General features: G+C 44.1%; 2 protein-coding genes across 8 annotated transcripts; both read left to right on the top strand.

Moving 5' to 3' along the window:
* Positions 1-263: 263 nt before the first annotated feature.
* Positions 264-8,123, top strand: LOC311137245 (uncharacterized protein). Of its 7 annotated transcripts, XM_084171633.1 has the most exons (9): positions 264-318; positions 1,077-1,191; positions 1,508-1,698; positions 4,276-4,362; positions 4,448-4,641; positions 4,789-6,427; positions 6,661-6,726; positions 6,847-7,549; positions 8,019-8,057. In XM_084171633.1, exons 4-6 carry the CDS (start codon positions 4,318-4,320, stop codon positions 5,636-5,638), a joined length of 1,089 nt encoding a protein of 362 aa, XP_084027759.1. In that variant the 5' UTR covers positions 264-318; positions 1,077-1,191; positions 1,508-1,698; positions 4,276-4,317; the 3' UTR covers positions 5,639-6,427; positions 6,661-6,726; positions 6,847-7,549; positions 8,019-8,057. The 7 variants fall into 7 exon arrangements, with proteins under 7 accessions (XP_084027759.1, XP_084027756.1, XP_084027755.1 ...); XM_084171630.1 differs by having other exon boundaries at positions 1,505-1,698; positions 6,847-8,109; XM_084171629.1 differs by having other exon boundaries at positions 6,847-8,109.
* Positions 8,124-8,609: 486 nt separating this feature from the next.
* Positions 8,610-15,495, top strand: LOC311137247 (uncharacterized protein). The gene is made up of 4 exons (XM_084171637.1): positions 8,610-8,711; positions 9,645-9,838; positions 13,419-13,735; positions 13,986-15,495. The coding sequence occupies exons 3-4, from the start codon at positions 13,465-13,467 to the stop codon at positions 14,225-14,227; spliced, it is 513 nt and encodes a 170-aa protein (XP_084027763.1). The 5' UTR covers positions 8,610-8,711; positions 9,645-9,838; positions 13,419-13,464; the 3' UTR covers positions 14,228-15,495.
* Positions 15,496-22,518: the final 7,023 nt, after the last annotated feature.

Below are 22,518 nucleotides of genomic sequence, written 5' to 3' on the forward strand. Positions count from 1 at the left end.
CAGTAATTGACCCTGACATACTCCCTTTAAATTGTACTATTTTACTCAAATATATACTGTAATGTACTACTATTATGATGATGACTATTATGATTTTACTTCACGGTAAGTAGAGCAAAATGCTGATGTTGACAAGATCAGAGACTCGTTCGTTCCTTTTTCAAACTCCCCGACGGTAGATGGCGCTGATGAGCGCCACTGAACCATATGCGCTGCACCCCGAAGTTAGTGACAGAAGAAGAGATACTATTGCTGCGAAATACAAAAACGTCACTACCTCAAGAAGTCTGGTAATAAATTGAGCTGAGACGAGACTAGGTATGTAACAATGAAATGTCGTCCAATTGAGTACTCACTCTCTTAAACATTAAATCTTGAAGTAAATTATTTGTTTGTGCGTGTGAACATGATTTAGTGTGGTGAATGTATTCCAAATAATTTAACATAAATACAGGAAATGATGCGCAAAAATCAGCCGCTTTTGCAAGTCAAATCTATGCTTTACAAATGCACATTATTTTAATGACAGTTTTTTGATTACATGTTTTGTCTGCGCATTTGTTGGGTCGTATGTGACCGATGGTTAGCGAGCTCTCGTTTGGCCATGTGTTACTAGCTAACGTAGCCTAGACTAGCTAGCTAGCTAGACATTTGCACGCCAAAAGACAGGAAGTGATCAACCTTTTGCTAATATAGGATACTTGGATCGGTGATTTCATAGATTTCACATTCACAGATTGAATCCTATGAGATCAATGATTTTATTCTATATCAGGGTCATGATGTGAGTTCAGTGAGGAAATATTGTTCAGCTTTACTGGAGGTGGCCTCATTAAAGACTACCATGTGGGGCCAATAAAGCATTTTCAGCCATGAATATTCCATCACGTGTGTGTGTGTGTGTGTGTGTGTGTGTGTGTGTGTGTGTGTGTGTGTGTGTGTGTGTGTGTGTGTGAGAGGGAGAGAATGTTCACTGCAATCTGATAACGAATAAGGGCATGTCGTAATCCAGGTGGAATAAACTGTGTCCCCCACATTGACAGAATGTCTGTATTTTTGTGTTATTTATTTTACAGGAAGCTGAGGGGGGTCATTTCCTGCGAGACCTTGCGCAACATGTAAAGGAAATGTATGCGATCAACGAGGAGGGTGCCGTGGCGAGTGATGGTCCAGAGGAGGTAGGCGTCATCCGTAAGTGATCACCGGTCGGAGTTTTGCAAAGGCTTCTGCAATTCTTCTTGGCGTGACATATGCTCTGAATCTCAGCCACCCCTAAAAGGCGGAATACACGTTCAAGACATTCCAGAAAGTGTTTGTGGAGCTGGACTGCTCAAAGCACACAGTCAAGATGACAGGCCTCAAGAACAAATGACTGTCTTAAGCAGAATGACAGGCCAGAGGACAATTGTCATAGACTGAATGTCACGGTTACTTTGTAACACCTTCGTAGTTAAACGCTGAGGTGCCTTTTGGAACTCTTAGCTCCCTTCATTTTCTCTGGTAGCAGGTCAGGAACGGTGTCCTCTACCGCAGGCCCGCTTGTTGTTGGTGAAGCCGCCTGGCCCACAGAATCTGTGCTGGGACCAATCTCTGCCTACCGGGGGATGGTCACCGAGAGGCGGGACTCGAGCACATTGCGGTCTGGGACCCCGTCCCCGATGGGCCCGTGGCGGTCATCTACGCTAAAGAAGTTAGAGGGTAAGGAAGACACGTTTATTCTGCAAGGTGTGTTTTAAAGGGTCACTGCCACTGTATTTTCCATTGCGTTTTTGTATACGAAAGATACAAAAGAGGTGTTTTTAATGAAGGATGTCATTGTGAAATGTAATGTCCATTTTGTTCCCGTACAGTTACGGTTTGAAATTTCCTTTTTGGAATCCGTTGTATCATTTTGAGGTTTCATCAAGGTCACACACCTTTTACCACTGGTATTTTGACAATTCTACCATCAATCAATTAAGTGGATCTATAAAGCCCTTTTTACATCAACAGATGTCACAAAGTGCTATACAGAAACCCGGCCTAAAACCCCAAACGGCAAGCGATGCAGATGTAGAAACGCGGTGGCTAGGAAAAACTCCTTAGAAAGGCACAAACCTAGATAACAACCAGGCTCTGAGGGGTGGCCAGTGCCCTTCTGCCTGTGCCGGGTGGAGATTATAACAGTATACGTGGCCATTAAGGGCACATTTTTCTCCAAGATGTTCAAACGTTCATAGATGACCAGCAGGGTCAAATAATAAGCACAGTGGTTGTAGAGGTTGCAACAGGTCAGTCAGTACATCAGGAGTAAATGTCACTTGTTGTTAGTGTTGTAGTTCCTATTTCTACGGTGTTGCCTACCTGCAGCAATCAGGATTTACCTGCAGTGTTGATAGCAATTCAGTAATTTGTCAACTCATAATAACAGATGTTTTGCAAACCGTTGATGTTTAAATAAATGGATTCCCGGTGTCCGGATACCTTTTCTCTTAAGGGATGTGATTGAGTGAATCCAAAGTAAGTTGGTCTAAATACATAATAGGATGAATCATTCAGGTAAAATAACACAATGTCTATTTGAGTCGAATCAACGTAATATAATCATTTTTACGTCTCTATCATCTTTACTCAATGTATTGGACCACATCAACTCAACTTACTCAAGCTTATCTACTCATAAAAACAAGCAAAAAGATCTACTCAACAATATGACGTGTGCTTTTGTTGACTGTAATAGCTTGAGTACATTCCACAAAGTCATTTTTTACAGTGTATCTAAAGACACGTTTGTTGTGGTGATGCACTTTTTCTTTGACGTTGAACTTGCATTGAACAGACAAATCCATTTCGTTACAACCCTTTTGTAGTATGACTTAGGAATATTTGTTGATGATCCTAATGTCTATGCGTGAATAGTGATTGGTTGTTGGTGAAATATTGCTGAGAACCCATCGTTTCCTGGCCTTTTTTCACTATTGAGCAATTTTGAAACATTTGTTTTGCTATTGGATTCATAATGGTGACCTGGGACAAGTAATTAGTGAAAACCAGAGTTCAGCAGTTGCCATTAAAGCGATCGAACCAAGTCATCCTAATAGGCTAGTATTAGCCTAAAGCAGGGTTTCCCAAACTCGGGCCACGTTTTGGGAGTTTTTGCCCTAGCACTACACAGCTGATTCAAATAATAAACTCATCATCATCAAGCTGGAGTATTAGAATCAGTTGTGGAGTGCTAGGGCAAAACGCAAAACGCGCACCCCTTGGGGACCCCAGGACCGCGTTTGGGAAACGCTGGCCTAAAGAGCAAATGCTGAAAGTGAATCACCATGAGGTGCAGTACCCACATTTAACCACAAGATGGCCTCCGTGCTCCACTGTAAAGTTTGGGCCTCTGCATGACAGTTTTTTGGATGACATGTTTTGTCTGCACATTTTGTTGGGTCGTATGTGACCGATGGTTAGCGAGCTCTCGTTTGGTCATGTGTTACTAGCTAACGTAGCCTAGACTAGACTAGCTAGCTAACTTGTAGCTAATTTTCCCCAAACCTCTGACACTCTCTAGCGGTAGGATGACTAAATCGCTGCGAGGTCAACGTTTAAATTCAACGGTACGTTTTGCTTCTAACGACACCCTTCTAGCTAGCTGACCACCCATTTTCAGTGCAATTTGAGAAAGTGAAGGCAGGTTTTCAGCGTTTTCAAATAAGTTATATGTACACATTTAGTGGAACACGCTGCGTATTCTAAAATTTGACTGCGCGACAGACCACACATCATGTAATATCCATCTGTTTACCTCTGAAAAATAGCTAACGGATTTTCTAATGTTACTAGCTTAGTTGCTAAATGTTGATAGAAGTGCTAAGACAGCAAAAAGGGAAAACATTTAAAGCGTTAGATAATACATATCACGAAAACAGCGGAATGTGGTCAAGCTTTATCGTATCAGACGGAGGCGTTTTGCACAATCTGCAAAAATGTATTTGGAACTTTGACCCGTGAACTGTTTGACACCTATCACTGTTGGGTATGTTTCGTCTTACAACAGCTACATCGAGGTAGTATTTAGTCAAATTGTACAATGTATCCATCAATATTAAACTCATTGGGACACTAATTGTCATTACAGATAACATCACACAAAAAACTTGGGTACACTTTTAGTTATTGTGTAAACGTTCATCACCTTTCAATGCCTTGGCTGTGAAATGTAAATGTGTATACATATTCAGATATCTTTCCAAAATGTGTATAGTATGCCAAGTTATTTAGGTACATGTATTAACACCACAGCGTGGAGAAAGTCAAGAGGAAGCAGTGGACGTGTTCCGTGCCATGGAGGACTGCTGGGCAGGGATGGCTATCCCCCAGGCTGCCAAGGTTAGGCTTATTTTGTTATTAGGAGAGTACCGTGTGTATGTGATGTTTATCTGCTAGTAACAGTTTGGTTTTCTTATCTACCAAGGTGCGTGGTGTACCTCGGCAGACCCTGGCGGACAGGCTGAGCGGCCTGGTGACCCGTGGTTGTTGCAGTGGACCGCCCACGTTGCTTGCACCAGAGGATGAAAATTCTCTGGTGCAGTACTGTATCTACTGCGCCGGCCGTGGGATCCCCTTCACCAGACAGAGGCTGATGAAATACGCCGACAAAATATGCAGGTATTTGGTGTTCACTGTATTTATGTATGTAGACTGGTGGACTGACTGTTCTCAATGTGTGTGATGTAAATGTGGATGTGTATGGTGATGCCAAAACAAACATTTTCATCCTGGATGGACACTTATATGTATTCTATTCTATTGTAGGTTTCGGCACCCAGGGGAAACAATCCCACCACTGGGGAAGCGGTGGTGGGAAATGTTCAGGAGGAGCCACGAGAACCTGCGCGTGAGGAGGCCGGACACCCAGGACAGGGGGAGTGCTGAGTGTGGCACGCGTCTGACGATGGACACCTTCTTCGCTTCTTATGAGAAGCACTTGAAGGAGAGTGGGTTGAGGGAGAAACCCAGACAAATCTATAACTGCGATGAGTCTGGGTTTCGTAGCGACCAGAGCAGGCACAAAGTGCTTGCTCCCCGGCCCGCAAAACACGTGTACCAGCAGGCTCCTGGGACCAAGGAGCACATCACAGTGCTGGCCTGCGTCAACGCAGCTGGGGAGGATGTCCCCCCCCCCAATCCTCCCCCATCCCCCTTTATCATCTACCCCAAGTGTTTCCCCGGTGGCCACTACACACTTGGATGCCCCCCCCCCAAGCCTTGGCTAGCGGTGGCTACATTGACGGGGACCATGTTCAGGAAGTGGTTTCTGCACTTCATTAAGCATGCAGTGAAGGAGCGCCCTCTCCTTCTCCTCTTCGATGGGCACAATAGCCACATGGACCCGGAGGTGCTCGCGGCGGCACTAAGGGAAGGGGTTCTACTTCTTTGTCTTCCACCACACTGCACCCGTGTCCTGCAGCCGCTGGACGTGGCATACTTTGGCCCTTTAAAGGCTGAGTTCTCCAAGGTAGCTGGAGACCTTAGCCATTTTGACCACTCCTACATGGTAAACAAATCAGAATTTGCCAGAGTATTCCGCTACTCGTACCAGCGATGCAAGGACATGCGCTATGTGGTGGAAGGGTTTAATAAGTGTGGCCTCTTCCCTTTTTGACCCTTCAGCCATTGAAGGGTCCCGTTTAATGTTGTCTCTGTCCCTACTGTGTCCCACCACCGTCTCTCCTGGAACCAGCAGCACTGTGCCATCCGTCAGCGCCTCCTCCCCAGTGACCACAGGAGGACCCTCAGCCCCATCTCCAGTCCCAGTCCCAGGCCTAGCTCTAGAAGAGCACCCCCTAATAGAGGGTGGGCTGATAGCGAAGGACCTGGCGCACATCCTTACTGTCCTGAAGTATCGGATGGACCGATACAGAAGAGTCGCTGTGGTCGCCACGTGCCTCACCGGGGAGGAATACACGCGCCGGTGGCAGGAGAGGGGTGAGAAGGAGAGGGCCGAGACAGAGGAGAAAGAGCGTCGGGCAGCCCTCAGAACACAGAGGGCACAGGACAGGCCTGCCGTGGATGAGACCATTGGCGCCATCGCCTCTGCGGGACCCCCTGCCGGAACCACTCCTGACAGCTGTATCACCACTGCCAGTGCCTCCCGGTGTGCAACACCTGTAGGAGCCGCCGGAGTCCCCAGCTGCAGAAGGCCACGTGCCTACTCTCCCGGCCACACCGTCGTCGGCCCCTCAACCCCACCGTTACAAACACCGGCTCCTCCAAGCCATCGTCGGCGGTTTTGTCCACCGCCACCGCGATGCACACCACCCACCCTGTCTGTCACCACCAACACGGCCTCCTCTGGACCAACTGCCTCCTCAGACTCCCCTGGTCACACCACCGTAGCGGCCTCATCTGGTGTCCCTGGCCCCCTGCAATTTGAATACCGCCACCTCCACAGGTAAACGCGTGTTAAATTACATAAAAATGACTGTTTGTTATCTGTTTTATACAACAGCAATGTAAACAACAGAATATCTCTTTACATATCTACAGTGCATAGCACCAGCCCTCAAGTCATCTCCACCTCCTCCAAAACCTCTGCGGCTTCCTCCAGAGGTGTTGGTGTAAAAAAGTGGAAAAGGGTTTTCATGAAACATGCTCTGTCTAACAGTACTTTTTCTCAAACTGCAGCACAGAAAAGGAAGAGAAAAGCTCCACCGGTCACGTCGGTCACGCCACCCATGGCACCGCTCTCAGGTACTTCATCTGTTTTTCTCTCTCTCTCTCTCTCTCTCAGTTGTATCAATTACTATTGTTGCTGAAGAACTTCTACATTTTGTAAAACCATATTAATCCATCTATTATTTGGTATAAAAGAAGACCACCTGCTGTGCTCGCTGCGGGGAGCGTGATCCGCCTGCAAGCTCCTCTCAGGAGTGTAGATCCGAGGTGCCATGGTTGTGCTGTGACTTCTGCCAGCACTGGTTCCACTGCAGGTGTGTGCAGTGGGATCAAGAGGTAGCGGTGGAGCTGGAATATTATTGTGATTTTTGTGACAATATAAGGATGGAGGTCGAGATTTAATTGTTTGTGTTCATAAGAAATTATTTATTTGTACAAAAAAATAAGTCTAAAATGCTATATATATATATGGAACCACTCTTGTGTAGTTCTTCCTTTACTTTCCAAGTGCATCTCTGCAACAAACTCCAAGTGTTTTCATTGTTTATGTCAATGCACATCACTGAAAATAAAGGTTTATTTGATGTAAATTATTAATACTCATATTTTAGATTTAAACTGTTATCTACTTTCTCAAAACATAAGATGAATCTATAAGACAAATGATGAGACATTGTAGCTGATGGACCATTTTTTAATCGTCCTCAAGAGGGCGCACCGGGCCACGCAATGAAAACTGGACAGGAAATTCATTATTTTTTACCGGAAGCCTAGCCAACTAGTCAAACACTTCCGGTACGCGGGCCGTGTGTCTCTTGAACAAAATTGAACGGATATATCTTGTAATGGAACTGAATAGTAAGGTGGCCAACAACTGGGGCCCGAATGGCGATAATACGTGAGGTTTTTTTTCTCAAAACCGCTCATCAAAAAGCTGAAAATAGTATTTTCACTGAAATTTCAAACTTGCTAATTGCTAACATTTTGACATCACCAAAAATCACCTAACATTGATGGCTTGATCACAAGATAACATTGTTGAAGGTAATGCATTATTTAAACGCTGTTGAATATGCCGAGAATACGGCGTCCCACGCTACGTTTCCGCGTCCCCTTATTTGTGTCATACTACCTTTAGCTAGTAGGTAGCTAGCTAGGTTACTTTCTAAGCTAAGCTAACGTTAGCTAATTTAGGTTTGTCTGTATTAGCGCGAACTAGCTAGTAGCGTATCAACCGTGTTGAGACAGATAGCCTGCTCTGTTTAGAAGCCTCTCAGGTGAGTCGGCAGGCAAAAAAAGAAAATGCCAAATGATGTCTTCACTATGACAAACCTCTTTGTTATGAGCCTTGCTTGATGATATTTCAGTATTTGTCTTTCAGATCAATGAACAATTCCACAGGCTCACCGCAAAGCATCTTGAGGCAAGGTTTATGCAGGACACCCCTAAGCCCCTAAGTCCTTATTCCATTCCAAGGGAGGAGTACTTTCAGACAGATTGCGGGTCATGCTGGATGGTAAAGTATCCTCAGGAAAAATGCACTGTTTTGTATTTAGCTGGCTGATGTTCGGTGCTGCAATTTAAGCCACGGGCCCCACTGTGCTATTGTACACCTTTTGCTAATATAGGATACTTGGGTCTGTGATTTCATAGATTTCACATGCACAGATTGAATCCAATGAGATCAGTGATTTTATTCTATATCAGGGTCATGATGTGAGTTCAGTGAGGAATTATTGTTCAGCTTTACTGGAGGTGGCCTCATTAAAGACTACCGTGTGGGGGCAATAAAGCATTTTCATCCATGGATATTCGATCACGTGTGTGAGTGTGTGAGAGAGGGAGAGAATGTTCACTGCAATCTGATAACAAATAAGGGCATGTCGTAATCCAGGTGGAATAAAATGTGTTCCCCACATTGACAGAATGTCTGTATTTGTGTGTTATTTATTCTACAGGAAGCTGAGGGGGGTCATTTCCTGCAAGACCTTGCGCAACATGTAAAGCAAATCTATGCGATCAACGAGGAGGGTGCCGTGGCGAGTGATGGTCCAGAGGAGGTAGGCGTCATCCTTAAGTGATCACCGGTCTGAGTTTTGCAAAGGCTTCTGCCATTCTTCTTGGCATGACATACAGTGAGGGGAAAACAGTATTTGATCCCCTGCTGATTCTGTACGTTTGCCCACTGACAAAGAAATGATCAGTCTATAATTTGAATGGTAGGTTTATTTGAACAGTGAAAGACAGAATAACAGCAAAAACTTCCAGAAAAAAACGCATGTCCAAAATGTTATAAATTGATTAGCATTTTAATGAGGGAAATAAGTATTTGACCCCCTCTCAATCAGAAAGATGTCTGGCTCCCAGGTGTCTTTTATACAGGTAACGAGCTGAGATTAGGAGCACACTCATAAAGGGAATGCTCCTAATCTCAGCGTGTTACCTGTATAAAAGACACCGGTCCACAGAAGCAATCAATCAATCATATTCCATACTCTCCGCCGTGGCCAAGACCAAAGACCTCTCCAAGGATGTCAGGGACAAGATACTTATTTCCCTCATTAAAATGCAAATGAATTTATAACATTTTTGACATGCGTTTTTCTGGATTGTTTTGTTGTTATTCTGTCTCTCACTGTTCAAATAAACCTACCATTACAATTATAGACTGATCATGTCTTTGTCAGTGGGCAAACGTACAAAGTCAGCAGGGGATCAAATACTTTTTCCCCTCACTGTATGCTCTGAATCTCAGCCACCCCCAAAAGCCGGAGTACACGTTCAAGGCATTCAAGAAAGTGTTTGTGGAGCTGGACTGCTCAAAGCTCACAGTCAAGATGACAGGCCTCAAGAACAAATGACTGTCTTAAGCAAAATGCCAGGCCAGAGGACAATTGTCATAGACTGAATGTCAGGGTTAGTTTGTAACACCTTCGTAGTTAAACGCTGAGGTGCCTTTTGGAACTCTTCTATCCCTTCATTTTTTCTGGTAGCAGGTCAGGAACGGTGTCCTCTACCACAGGCCCGCTTGTTGTTGGTGAAGCCGCCTGGGGCACAGAATCTGTGCTGGGACCAACCTCTGCCTACCGGGGGATGGTCACCGAGAGGCGGGGCTCGAGCACATTGCGGTCTGGGACCCCGTCCCCGATGGGCCCGTGGCGGTCATCTAGGCTAAAGAGGTTAGAGGGTAAGGAAGACACGTTTATTCTGCAAGGTGTGTTTTAAAGGGTCACTGCCACTGTATTTTCCATTGTGTTTTTGTATACAAGAGATACCAAATAGGTGTTTTTAATGAAGGATGTCATTGTAAAATGTAATGTCCATTTTTGAATCCGTTGTACGTACCATTTTGAGGTTTCATCAAGGTACACACCTTTTACCACTGGTATTTTGACAATTCTACCATCAATCAATCAATCAATGAAGTGGATCTATAAAGCCCTTTTTACATCAACAGATGTCACAAAGTGCTATGCAGAAACCCAGCCTAAAACCCCAAACGGCAAGCGATGCAGATGTAGAAACGCGGTGGCTAGGAAAAACTGCCTAGAAAGGCACAAACCTAGAGAACAACCAGGCTCTGAGGGGTGCCCAGTGCCCTTCTGCCTGTGCCGGGTGGAGATTACGACAGTACGTGGCCATTAAGGGCACATTTCTCTCCAAGATGTTCAAACGTTCATAGAAGACCAGCAGGGTCAAATAATAAGCACAGTGGTTGTAGAGGTTGCAACAGGTCAGTCGGTACATCAGGAGTAAATGTCACTTGGCTTTTCATAGGCGGCCATTTAGAGGTTGAAATAGCAGCAGGTGCGGTACAGATTTCTATTGGGAACTGTTGAAAAAAGGCGCACCTACAACATTAATGGGTTAAAGGAAAAATGACCAAAGTAATATACAGTGGGGAAAAAAAGTATTTAGTCAGCCACCAATTGTGCAAGTTCTCCCACTTAAAAAGATGAGAGGCCTGTAATTTTCATCATAGATACACGTCAACTATGACAGACAAAATGAGATTTTTTTTCTCCAGAAAATCACATTGTATGATTTTTAATAAATTTATTTGCAAATTATGGTGGAAAATAAGTATTTGGTCAATAACAAAAGTTTCTCAATACTTTGTTATATACCCTTTGTTGGCAATGACACAGGTCAAACATTTTCTGTAAGTCTTCACAAGGTTTTCACACACTGTTGCTGGTATTTTGGCCCATTCCTCCATGCAGATCTCCTCCAGAGCAGTGATATTTTGGGGCTGTCGCTGGGCAACACGGACTTTCAACTCCCTCCAAAGATTTTCTATGGGGTTGAGATCTGGAGACTGGCTAGGCCACTCCAGGACCTTGAAATGATTCTTACGAAGCCACTCCTTCGTTGCCCGGGCGGTGTGTTTGGGATCATTGTCATGCTGAATGACCCAGCCACGTTTCATCTTCAATGCCCTTGCTGATGGAAGGAGGTTTTCACTCAAAATCTCACGATACATGGCCCCATTCATTATTTCCTTTACACGGATCAGTCGTCCTGGTCCCTTTGCAGAAAAACAGCCCCAAAGCATGATGTTTCCACCCCCGTGCTTCACAGTAGGTATGGTGTTCTTTGGATGCAACTCAGCATTCTTTGTCCTCCAAACACGACAAGTTGAGTTTTTACCAAAAAGTTATATTTTGGTTTCATCTGACCATATGACATTCTCCCAATCCTCTTCTGGATCATCCAAATGCACTCTAGCAAACTTCAGACGGGCCTGGACATGTACTGGCTTAAGCAGGGGGACACGTCTGGCACTGCAGGATTTGAGTCCCCGGCGGCGTAGTGTGTTACTGATGGTAGGCTTTGTTACTTTGGTCCCAGCTCTCTGCAGGTCATTCACTAGGTCCCCCCGTGTGGTTCTGGGAATTTTGCTCACCGTTCTTGTGATCAGTTTGCCCCCACGGGGTGAGATCTTGCGTGGAGCCCCAGATCGAGGGAGATTATCAGTGGTCTTGTATGTCTTCCATTTCATAATAATTGCTCCCACAGTTGATTTCTTCAAACCAAGCTGCTTACCTATTGCAGATTCAGTCTTCCCAGCCTGGTGCAGGTCTACAATTTTGTTTCTGGTTCCTTTGACAGCTCTTTGGTCTTGGCCATAGTGGAGTTTGGAGTGTGACTGTTTTGAGGTTGTGGACAGGTGTCTTTTATACTGATAACAAGTTCAAACAGGTGCCATTAATACAGGTAACGAGTGGAGGACAGGGGAGCCTCTTAAAGAAGAAGTTACAGGTCTGTGAGAGCCAGAAATCTTGCTTGTTTGTAGGTGACCAAATACTTATTTTCCACCATAATTTGCAAATAAATTCATAAAAAATCCTACAATGTGATTTTCTGGAAGCAAATTTCTCAATTTGTCTGTCATAGTTGATGTGTATGATGAAAATTACAGATTATTTTTCATCCACAGAGGGTTCTCCCCAACAAACTGGCAAAGTACACAGACTTACTAGAGAACCACAGAAAGCGTAAGTCCTCCTCTTCCAGTGATACTCTTGTGAAAAATGCAAAAATCACAGCCTTCGCTGCCCCAGGACGGGTAACACAAGCAACGCTTGACAAGCTGGTGCTAAGTTTTGTATGTGAGGCCAACCAACCATTTTCTGTGGTTGAGACGCCATCCTTCAAGACTTTGATAGAAACCTTGCAACCTCAAACAGTAATGACAAGGAAAACGTTATGCACAAGAATACAAGAAGCTGCAAAACACAAGAAGAGCATAATCATCAAAAAGCTGAGTGCTGTGAACTATGTTGCTACCACAACAGACTGCTGGTCTGCCAGACAACGTAGCTACTTAGGTGTCACCTGTCACTGGATAGACAACACCTCACTGGAGAGGCACTCCGCTGCATTGGCTTGTAGACCTGTCAAAGGCTCGCACACGTTTGATGTCCGTGCTGCTGCATTAGAGGAAATACATTCTGAGTACCACATCAGGGAAAAAGTGACCATGGCGACAACAGACAGTGGCTCAAACTTCCTGAAGGCCTTTCGATTATATGGTGAGGAGAAAAAGGAGGAAGCCATCAATGTACAAGAGGAGAGTGACTCCACCTTTGATGATGCAACAGAAGATCAGAGTGAGTCAGAGGTGGAGTGTCAAGATGTGTCTGCTATTCTGGATGACAACACAGGCCTTGAGTACCAACTTCCAAGGCACCAAAAGTGTGCATGCCATCTCCTCAATCTTATATCCACAGTTGATGCCACTGCTGCAGGAGGAGCTGCAAACGAAACCTACAAGAGGCTGTCTCGGTCTGCTTTTGCAAAGTGTCATGCTCTTTGGAATAAAACCAGCAGGTCAACCATGGCTCATGAAACAGTGGAACGTGAATGCAAGCTGCTGTTTCTCCGACCCAATCAGACACGCTGGAGCTCCCTGTTCCTCGCTGTAGAAAGGATTGTGCGCATTCACCGAGAGCAAGGAGAACAAGCAATTCGCAATGTCTGCACAGCATTAAAGATAAAGATGTAAGTTGACAAAATGTATATTTTGTTTTAAAAGAATAATAAAAATAAATAAGCCTTGCTGATTAATGGGTGATTCCACTTGTCTCAAGTAACTAAGTTTTCTTTGCATGGTGGTGTGACAATTGTGGATGACTTGAATGAAATAATTTAAATAATTTATTTTATTTTTTATTTATTTGTGCATTTAACATGTACAATGCATAATAAACACATTGTACCAGAAATAGCTATAAGTAATTGTTTTATCGTTACATCTTTTATAGGTTCAATCCAGCTGAAATTGGGTTTTTGGTCGAGTATGCTGCTGTGATGAAGCCTGTTGCCATGGTCCTTAATATCCTCCAAGGGGAATCATCTGTGCATATGGGCCTCCTGCTGCCAACACCTTACCAGTTGCGGGACAAGCTGAAGAGGTTGGAGTCAACTTGCAAAATGTGTACACCTCTTGTTCACGCCCTGCAGCAAGGGATCCAGAAACGTTTTGGAGACGTCATGAAAGAGCCTGAGCTGATTGCAGCAGCAATACTCCTACCAAGATTCAGAACATCCTGGACCACAGAGGAGAACATCTTAAATGCTGGTAAATATAATTGTTTATCAATTCAAATGTGAACCAGTAGACATTGACCTATATAACTCTGTATAATATTACTGTAATTTAGGATTATAGTGTGTCAGTGACAAACCACAGGGTGGCAATATAGTTAGAAGCTCAGGTAGCTTTTAATGTCAAACATCAGCAGCTTGACAGCCTATACAGTAGAAGGGTGAGAATAATGTGCAGACTTAATTCGTTTGAAAAACGATTTATCTTGCCCTAAAACCCACAGGCCTTGACTACATCAGAAATCACCTCAACACCGACTTGGATGATGTCACCAGCGCAAACAGCGGCCTCTCTGATGAAGACGACTTCTTTGCATCCATGGAGTTGGGAAAATCACAAGTAGGAGAGCTGGAGAGGTACCTTTCATGTCTGTCCCCTGCAGGTATGGATCTACTCCACACCTTTCCTCGCATCAAGAAGCTTTCACTCAAAGTCAACACAGGTCTTCCTGCATCTGCAGCCTGAGAGACTTTTCAGTCATGCAGGACTCCTGTTCACTGCTAAACGATCACAGCTTCACAGCAAGAACCTTGAGAGCCAGCTACTGTTGAAGCTTAATAGTGACATCACTGAGCGATTCTTTGGTGAAATAGTTTGTTTCTGCATGTTTTGACACACACACACAAACTCCCAGTGGGGCCTTCAATATAAAAGGGTTTTCATGTTACTGTGCCAAAGAGTTCCTGGAGTGTTGACTGAAGTCAACCAGTCAAAGGGCCAGTGTCAGCCTAAAGGTTAGAATATTGCCAAATCTGTTGTCTGCCTGTGGGAGTCTAGATGGGGGAAGCTGCTCCTCTCTCAGCTGCTTTTGAGCAAAGCGTGTAATTCCCTTAACTGTGTAATGGTTGTGCTAGAGAGCACAGAGCTATTAATGTATAACTCCATTGTAAAGACACATCATACATGCTTTATGCTGCTTATCTTGGGGGGGTGGGGACAAGTGTGACTTTTTTTTTGCTGACTTTTCTTGTTAGATATTGGAGCTGGAAGTAAACATAATGCCCCATCTACAACTACATCACTCTCCTCTGATGCCTTTTAGAGAACATGCATTCAGCTTAATTTGTGTTCTGGGATACTAGGCCTGCAATATTGTTTTATTTGGCCATCTATCATGGACTGGTGCTTTTTCAGTTGATGTGTATTGCTGCTCTTTTCCTCTGCTCAGTGAGATGTGCAGTGTGGCCTAATCACAGATCAGAGTATTAATTTCTAGGCACACAGAAAAAGGGCTGTTGCTTGCCATGCAATACAAAGGTACTGAGTAGGCCTAATCAACACCTATTGATTATTTTATGTTGACCGCTTCCTTCTGGTGTGCAGTTTTCTATTCAGCATACCTGGTATGAAATGTTTGTGTTTCCTTCTGTTGTTCTGTCACTGTGGAGACACACACATACACAGTTTATGAGAGTTTATGGGCTGCCTCATTCTAGTTCTGCCTGGTAAAAAAAAGTATAAAGGTTTGGAAATGTGTGTTACTTGTGCTTATTTTTTTATTATTATTATTTTATTTGATAAGTACTTGAATTTACCGGAATTATTTTAATTTAAGCTATTTTGTAATTCATTTTAATTTATTTTATTGTTGGATGAACTATAATTTGCCTAAAGATGATTATTTTGTATTTTTGTCTGTCTGATTGTTGCCTTGTGTTAAAAAATAAACTCAAGTAACTCAACAGTTACTCAGTACTTGAGTAGTTTTTTCACCAAGTACTTTTTTACTCTTACTCAAGTAATTATTTGGATGACTACTTTTACTTGAGTCATATTTGTTATATCTAGCCTTGCTGTAGAAGAACAGACATCTGCACAGTTTCACATTGTACATCACTCTGTCGTTTAATGACATGTGCCACACATTCTGACAACCCATTCATCCGTAAAGCAGCACACTGTCGTAAACCATAACAACGTACAGTATGACGTACAGCACGTCGTACCATACATAACATTTCCCCCCCTTTCCAAAACCAGGGACTGGTACCATATATAAAATGTCCATAGGGCAAGAACCTAGAGTGATACCTGTAAGAAATAAACATTAACCCTTAAACGGATGGACTCTCCAAACTAGCCAGTTCAGTCCATTAACCTGGAGGTTGACTAAGACACCTAACGGAGCCTAAGAATGAAAAGAGGTTAAGTAGTCCCCCAGATAAGCAGGGCGAGTTCGTGCCCGCATAAGCCTTTCTTCATCCGCCACCGCTTGTGGATCTGGCCCTTGGGGAGCCCACAGAGGCTGGGGCTCGGGTGGTAGTGGTGGAGGAGGTCCATCCGGTGGCGTCTCTGGCCTGCATGTCTGTTTTGTGTGCCTTTGTGTTCCTCGAGGGGCAGGGACTTTTCTGAGGCGGCTGGCGTGCCAGCGTGATCCATTGCTCATCATGAAATATGGCGGGCCCCAGTTGTCGACTGACCTGCAAGGGGTCCGACCAGAATGAGGGCATTTTGTTGTACTGCTGAGGCCGTCGGGCTCGGACCCAGTCTGACACTTGGATGATCGACAACTTAGAGCTAGTAGCAGGGGCCGAACGACACACTCACTTTCGCAAAGTGATTGTATTTTGAACAGTTCTTGCATATTTTCCCACGGGCTGGGCAGTTTGAAGCCCTTGAATTGTGAGAGCTAGCCCCACAGTTGCCACAGCTACTTCTGTTGGTTTGTCTGTGTGCCTGCTGCACGGGCATGCCGGTGTCTGTGTCCATGCAGCTATCGACGTGGGAGGGTGTGCGCAGCGCGTGATCGTTGTAGTGCGCCTGCTCGGGCTGAAGCTGCTGTGTGAGAATGGCTGGGGGCCGAGTGTATGCTGCAGAGCTGTCTGTTAGCATTGAAGAGCATTCCAACGCCGCTTCAACGTGGAGTGCTATTTTAATAGCTCCATCTAGTTGTAAATTATCCGATTCCAAAAGCAGTTTCTCCCATGTCTTTTCACATAACGTCCCCTCTATCAACTGATCCCTGATGATCTCGTCCTGAAGTGTCCCGTAGTTACAAGAGCAGCCAAATCCCTCAGATTAGCCACGTAGCTTTGAATGGACTCACCCGGCCGTTGGTGTCTCTTCCGTAGCCGATATCGTCGCTCTTTCCCGGCGAAGTGGTTGGAAATGTAGACGTGCGCGTATATAATAATAATATGCCATTTAGCAGACGCTTTTATCCAAAGCGATTTACAGTCATGTGCGCATACATGTTTACGTATGGGTGGTCCCAGGGATGGAACCCACTACCCTGGCGTTACAAGCGCCATGCTCTACCAACTGAGCTACAGAGGACCACGTATAAATGGATCAATTATGCCTTTTTGATGGAAATATTGAGGTGGGATTTTGGAGATCAGTTCATAATTTACGCGCGCTCTCTGCAAATAAGGCGGGCCAGCTCGATGTCCTAGGGCACGATATGCACCCTCTTTGCGTGGATGGCACACAGTTTGGTGTCCTCAAACAGACCGACCAGGTAAGCCTCGCTGGCCTCCTGCAGGGCCATCACGGCGGAGCTCTGGAAGCGCAGGTCGGTCTTGAAGAACAGGGCGATTTTTCTCCCCAGGCGCTGGAAGGGCACATTGCGGATGAGCAGCTCAGTGGAGCTTTGGTAACGACGGACCTCTCTGAGACACGATGCCAGGCCTGTAACGGGGAGGCTCTCCTGCGCGCAGCCTTGGCGGCGAGCTGCATCCTGTAGGCTTTGCCACGGGTGGATTTGCGAGCGGTTTGCTTGGTTCTGGCCATGGCGCTAGCTTCCTTCTTAGACAGTCGGAGTATAGCCTCGAAATGCCCATGTGAAATGTATAAAGCCGGCAGTGGCATCTGCTGATTGGACACCATCTCCCCACCACCCCGATTGGCCCGTTACGGAGGCCTCCTCTGTCGGCTATCGGAAGGGATGCTTTGCTTCTCTTTTTTTTTGACCGCGCACCCAAAACAGTACACTGCACACCCAAAACAATACACTGCGCCCCCATAAAACACACTGTACGCCAAAAAACAATACACTTTGCGTGCGCCCGCAATAATACACTGCGCGCCCAAAACAATAGATCACTGCTGGCCTTTACACGCAATAATAGTCGCCATAGTCAAGAGTGAAATCTTGTGTTATAATTTAATGCTAGCCTGCTATGGCAAAGGAGGCCAATAGTACACTGCGCGGATGCAACTGCACACTGCGCGCAGGCAAAAGCACAATGTGCGCGCAAAAGTACACTGCCGGCCTTTACACGCAATAATAGTCGCCATAGTCAAGAGTGAAATCTTGTGTTATAATTTAATGCTAGCCTGCTATGGCAAAGGAGGCCAATAGTACACTGCGCGGATGCAACTGCACACTGCGCGCAGGCAAAAGCACAATGTGCGCGCAAAAGTACACTGCCGGCCCTTTATGCGCAATAATAGTCGCTGAAGTCAAGAGTGAAATCTTGTGTTATAATTTAATGCTAGCCTGCTATGGCAAACGAGGCCAATAGTACACTGCGCGGATGCAACTGCACACTGCGCGCAGGCAAAAGCACAATGTGCGCGCAAAAGTACACTGCCGGCCCTTTATGCGCAATAATAGTCGCTGAAGTCAAGAGTGAAATCTTATGTTCTAATCTAATGTCAGCCTGCTATGGCGAACGATGCCAATAGTCCACTGCGCGCAGGCATTAGGACACTGCCGCGCGATAATATTCATCAAAGTCAAGAGTAAAATCTTTTGTTCTAATCACCACATGTTCAGTAATGGTATTTCCCCCCTTTATTCAAATTACAACCTCTCACTTTCAGTTATTTGAAATGAAATAATCTCTCAAATATCACTATATCTAAAACAAGCCATAGAAAGTTGGTTGCAATTTCAATTAAATCATCCAGAAACGACAGAACAAACTCAAATACACTAATAGGAGAAAATATATATTTATTGATATTGTATGTTGTATAGCCTTACTTGTTGGTATCTCAGACGACCAGAACCTTAATAATAATCACCATACTTACTTCACATAGCACGGACATATAGTAGACTACTGACACTCACTCCTATGGAATGGGTATGGGGACTGGACACGCCGGGACCCAGACCCTACTGTTGTTGATCACACATATTAATGTCGTGTTCAGGGTGCTATCAGAGTTATCGGAAATACCTAGTTCCGACTGGGAAGTTTCACTTGAATGACCCTCCAAGTAGGAATTACAAGTGAGAAATAGTGAAAATGTTGTTGCCAATCTTATTGGTTTAAGAATTGTTCCGACTTCAAAACCACTTGAACACAATCATGTGGGAGTTACAACTTCCCATTTTCCACGAGAATGTGAAGTTGGCATAATATAGCATTCAAGTGCTAGTCGGTACCAAGAAACGGACATTTCTGACTTGCTAACTGGTTGAACGCGTTACAATAGCCTAAGTATATAATATGATTGACATAACCACAATAGAAAGGCCTTGGAAGTGCCATAAGTGAAAGCCGACATATTTCATTATTTTTACATTAACCTCTTTAACATGTATTAAATGAATAATGAAGAAAATTGTGTAATTTAGACTCTACGAAATATGAAATGCATTATGAAGAAAATCGTGTACTGTTGCCTACACGGAAAAGGGGGCTTTCTGACCAAAAGTGCACCAGTATCCCAAAGTATTAATCGAAATCAAGCATAGAAAACAGCGTTAGCATTAATAAAACAATTTTTCCCACGAATTAAGTTGCACGTAAATGTGTGTATTTTCTCACAAATGATGTTCAGAAAATCTCAAACAGTACATAGGCATACAACTACAATGTTTGAAACATTATTAAATAAAGACAACATTTCTGTATATTCATAACGTTTAATTAGCCATAATAAAGAAAATAAAGAAAAATAGGCTATCCGTTTATGGTTGTTGTGTGTTAAATTGCTGTCTTTTCGCACGAATTAAGTAGCACATAAATTTGTGTCTTTTCACACAGAAACGCACGAAATCTGATGAAATACATTATGCTACCTGTGGTTTTCTCGAGCACGGTTATATGTCAGACATTTGAACGGCTACGGATAGCGGAAAGCAAACCCCGTATTGAGTCAATACTGTCATCGATTGGTAAACATAATCCTTAACGTAAATATCCCAGGTTCGTACACAACGATTTTCCTTACATGTTGACTTTGCGCGCAGCCTTGGCGGCGAGCTGCATCCTGTAGGCTTTGCCACGGGTGGATTTGCAAGCGGTTTGCTTGGTTCTGGCCATGGCGCTAGCTTCATTCTTAGACAGTCGGAGTATAGCCTCGAAATGCCCATGTGAAATGTATAAAGCCGGCAGTGGCATCTGCTGATTGGACACCATCTCCCCACCACCCCGATTGGCCCGTTACGGAGGCCTCCTCTGTCGGCTATCGGAAGGGATGCTTTGCTTCTCTTTTTTTTGACCGCGGACCCAAAACAGTACACTGCGCCCCCATAAAACACACTGTACGCCAAAAAACAATACACTTTGCGTGCGCCCGCAATAATACACTGCGCGCCCAAAACAATAGATCACTGCTGGCCTTTACACGCAATAATAGTCGCCATAGTCAAGAGTGAAATCTTGTGTTATAATTTAATGCTAGCCTGCTATGGCAAACGAGGCCAATAGTACACTGCGCGGATGCAACTGCACACTGCGCGCAGGCAAAAGCACAATGTGCGCGCAAAAGTACACTGCCGGCCCTTTATGCGCAATAATAGTCGCTGAAGTCAAGAGTGAAATCTTATGTTCTAATCTAATGTCAGCCTGCTATGGCGAACGATGCCAATAGTCCACTGCGCGCAGGCATTAGGACACTGCCGCGCGATAATATTCATCAAAGTCAAGAGTAAAATCTTTTGTTCTAATCACCACATGTTCAGTAATGGTATTTCCCCCCTTTATTCAAATTACAACCTCTCACTTTCAGTTATTTGAAATGAAATAATCTCTCAAATATCACTATATCTAAAACAAGCCATAGAAAGTTGGTTGCAATTTCAATTAAATCATCCAGAAACGACAGAACAAACTCAAATACACTAATAGGAGAAAATATATATTTATTGATATTGTATGTTGTATAGCCTTACTTGTTGGTATCTCAGACGACCAGAACCTTAATAATAATCACCATACTTACTTCACATAGCACGGACATATAGTAGACTACTGACACTCACTCCTATGGAATGGGTATGGGGACTGGACACGCCGGGACCCAGACCCTACTGTTGTCGATCACACATATTAATGTCGTGTTCAGGGTGCTATCAGAGTTATCGGAAATACCTAGTTCCGACTGGGAAGTTTCACTTGAATGACCCTCCAAGTAGGAATTACAAGTGAGAAATAGTGAAAATGTTGTTGCCAATCTTATTGGTTTAAGAATTGTTCCGACTTCAAAACCACTTGAACACAATCATGTGGGAGTTACAACTTCCCATTTTCCACGAGAATGTGAAGTTGGCATAATATAGCATTCAAGTGCTAGTCGGTACCAAGAAACGGACATTTCTGACTTGCTAACTGGTTGAACGCGTTACAATAGCCTAAGTATATAATATGATTGACATAACCACAATAGAAAGGCCTTGGAAGTGCCATAAGTGAAAGCCGACATATTTCATTATTTTTACATTAATCTCTTTAACATGTATTAAATGAATAATGAAGAAAATTGTGTAATTTAGACTCTACGAAATATGAAATGCATTATGAAGAAAATCGTGTACTGTTGCCTACACGGAAAAGGGGGCTTTCTGACCAAAAGTGCACCAGTATCCCAAAGTATTAATCGAAATCAAGCATAGAAAACAGCGTTAGCATTAATAAAACAATTTTTCCCACGAATTAAGTTGCACGTAAATGTGTGTATTTTCTCACAAATGATGTTCAGAAAATCTCAAACAGTACATAGGCATACAACTACAATGTTTGAAACATTATTAAATAAAGACAACATTTCTGTATATTCATAACGTTTAATTAGCCATAATAAAGAAAATAAAGAAAAATAGGCTATCCGTTTATGGTTGTTGTGTGTTAAATTGCTGTCTTTTCGCACGAATTAAGTAGCACATAAATTTGTGTCTTTTCACACAGAAACGCACGAAATCTGATGAAATACATTATGCTACCTGTGGTTTTCTCGAGCACGGTTATATGTCAGACATTTAAACGTTGACGGATAGCGGAAAGCAAACCCCGTATTGAGTCAATACTGTCATCAATTGGTAAACATAATCCTTAACGTAAATATCCCAGGTTCGTACACAACGATTTTCCTTACATGTTGACTTTGCGCGCAGCCTTGGCGGCGAGCTGCATCCTGTAGGCTTTGCCACGGGTGGATTTGCGAGCGGTTTGCTTGGTTCTGGCCATGGCGCTAGCTTCATTCTTAGACAGTCGGAGTATAGCCTCGAAATGCCCATGTGAAATGTATAAAGCCGGCAGTGGCATCTGCTGATTGGACACCATCTCCCCACCACCCCGATTGGCCCGTTACGGAGGCCTCCTCTGTCGGCTATCGGAAGGGATGCTTTGCTTCTCTTTTTTTTTGACCGCGGACCCAAAACAGTACACTGCGCACCCAAAACAATACACTGCGCCCCCATAAAACACACTGTACGCCAAAAAACAATACACTTTGCGTGCGCCCGCAATAATACACTGCGCGCCCAAAACAATAGATCACTGCTGGCCTTTACACGCAATAATAGTCGCCATAGTCAAGAGTGAAATCTTGTGTTATAATTTAATGCTAGCCTGCTATGG

This window comes from Coregonus lavaretus, assembly GCF_964263955.1.
Source record: "Coregonus lavaretus genome assembly, chromosome: 11".
NCBI lineage: Eukaryota > Metazoa > Chordata > Actinopteri > Salmoniformes > Salmonidae > Coregonus > Coregonus lavaretus.

Coding starts and splice junctions, on each gene's coding strand:
- LOC311137245 (XM_084171630.1), top strand. CDS start 4,318: ATGGAGGACTGCTGGGCAGGGATGGCTATCCCCCAGGCTGCCAAG. Junction 4,363..4,447: donor CTATCCCCCAGGCTGCCAAG/GTTAGGCTTATT, acceptor TTATCTACCAAG/GTGCGTGGTGTACCTCGGCA. Junction 4,642..4,788: donor TACGCCGACAAAATATGCAG/GTATTTGGTGTT, acceptor ATTCTATTGTAG/GTTTCGGCACCCAGGGGAAA.
- LOC311137247 (XM_084171637.1), top strand. CDS start 13,465: ATGAAGCCTGTTGCCATGGTCCTTAATATCCTCCAAGGGGAATCATCT. Junction 13,736..13,985: donor GGAGAACATCTTAAATGCTG/GTAAATATAATT, acceptor TAAAACCCACAG/GCCTTGACTACATCAGAAAT.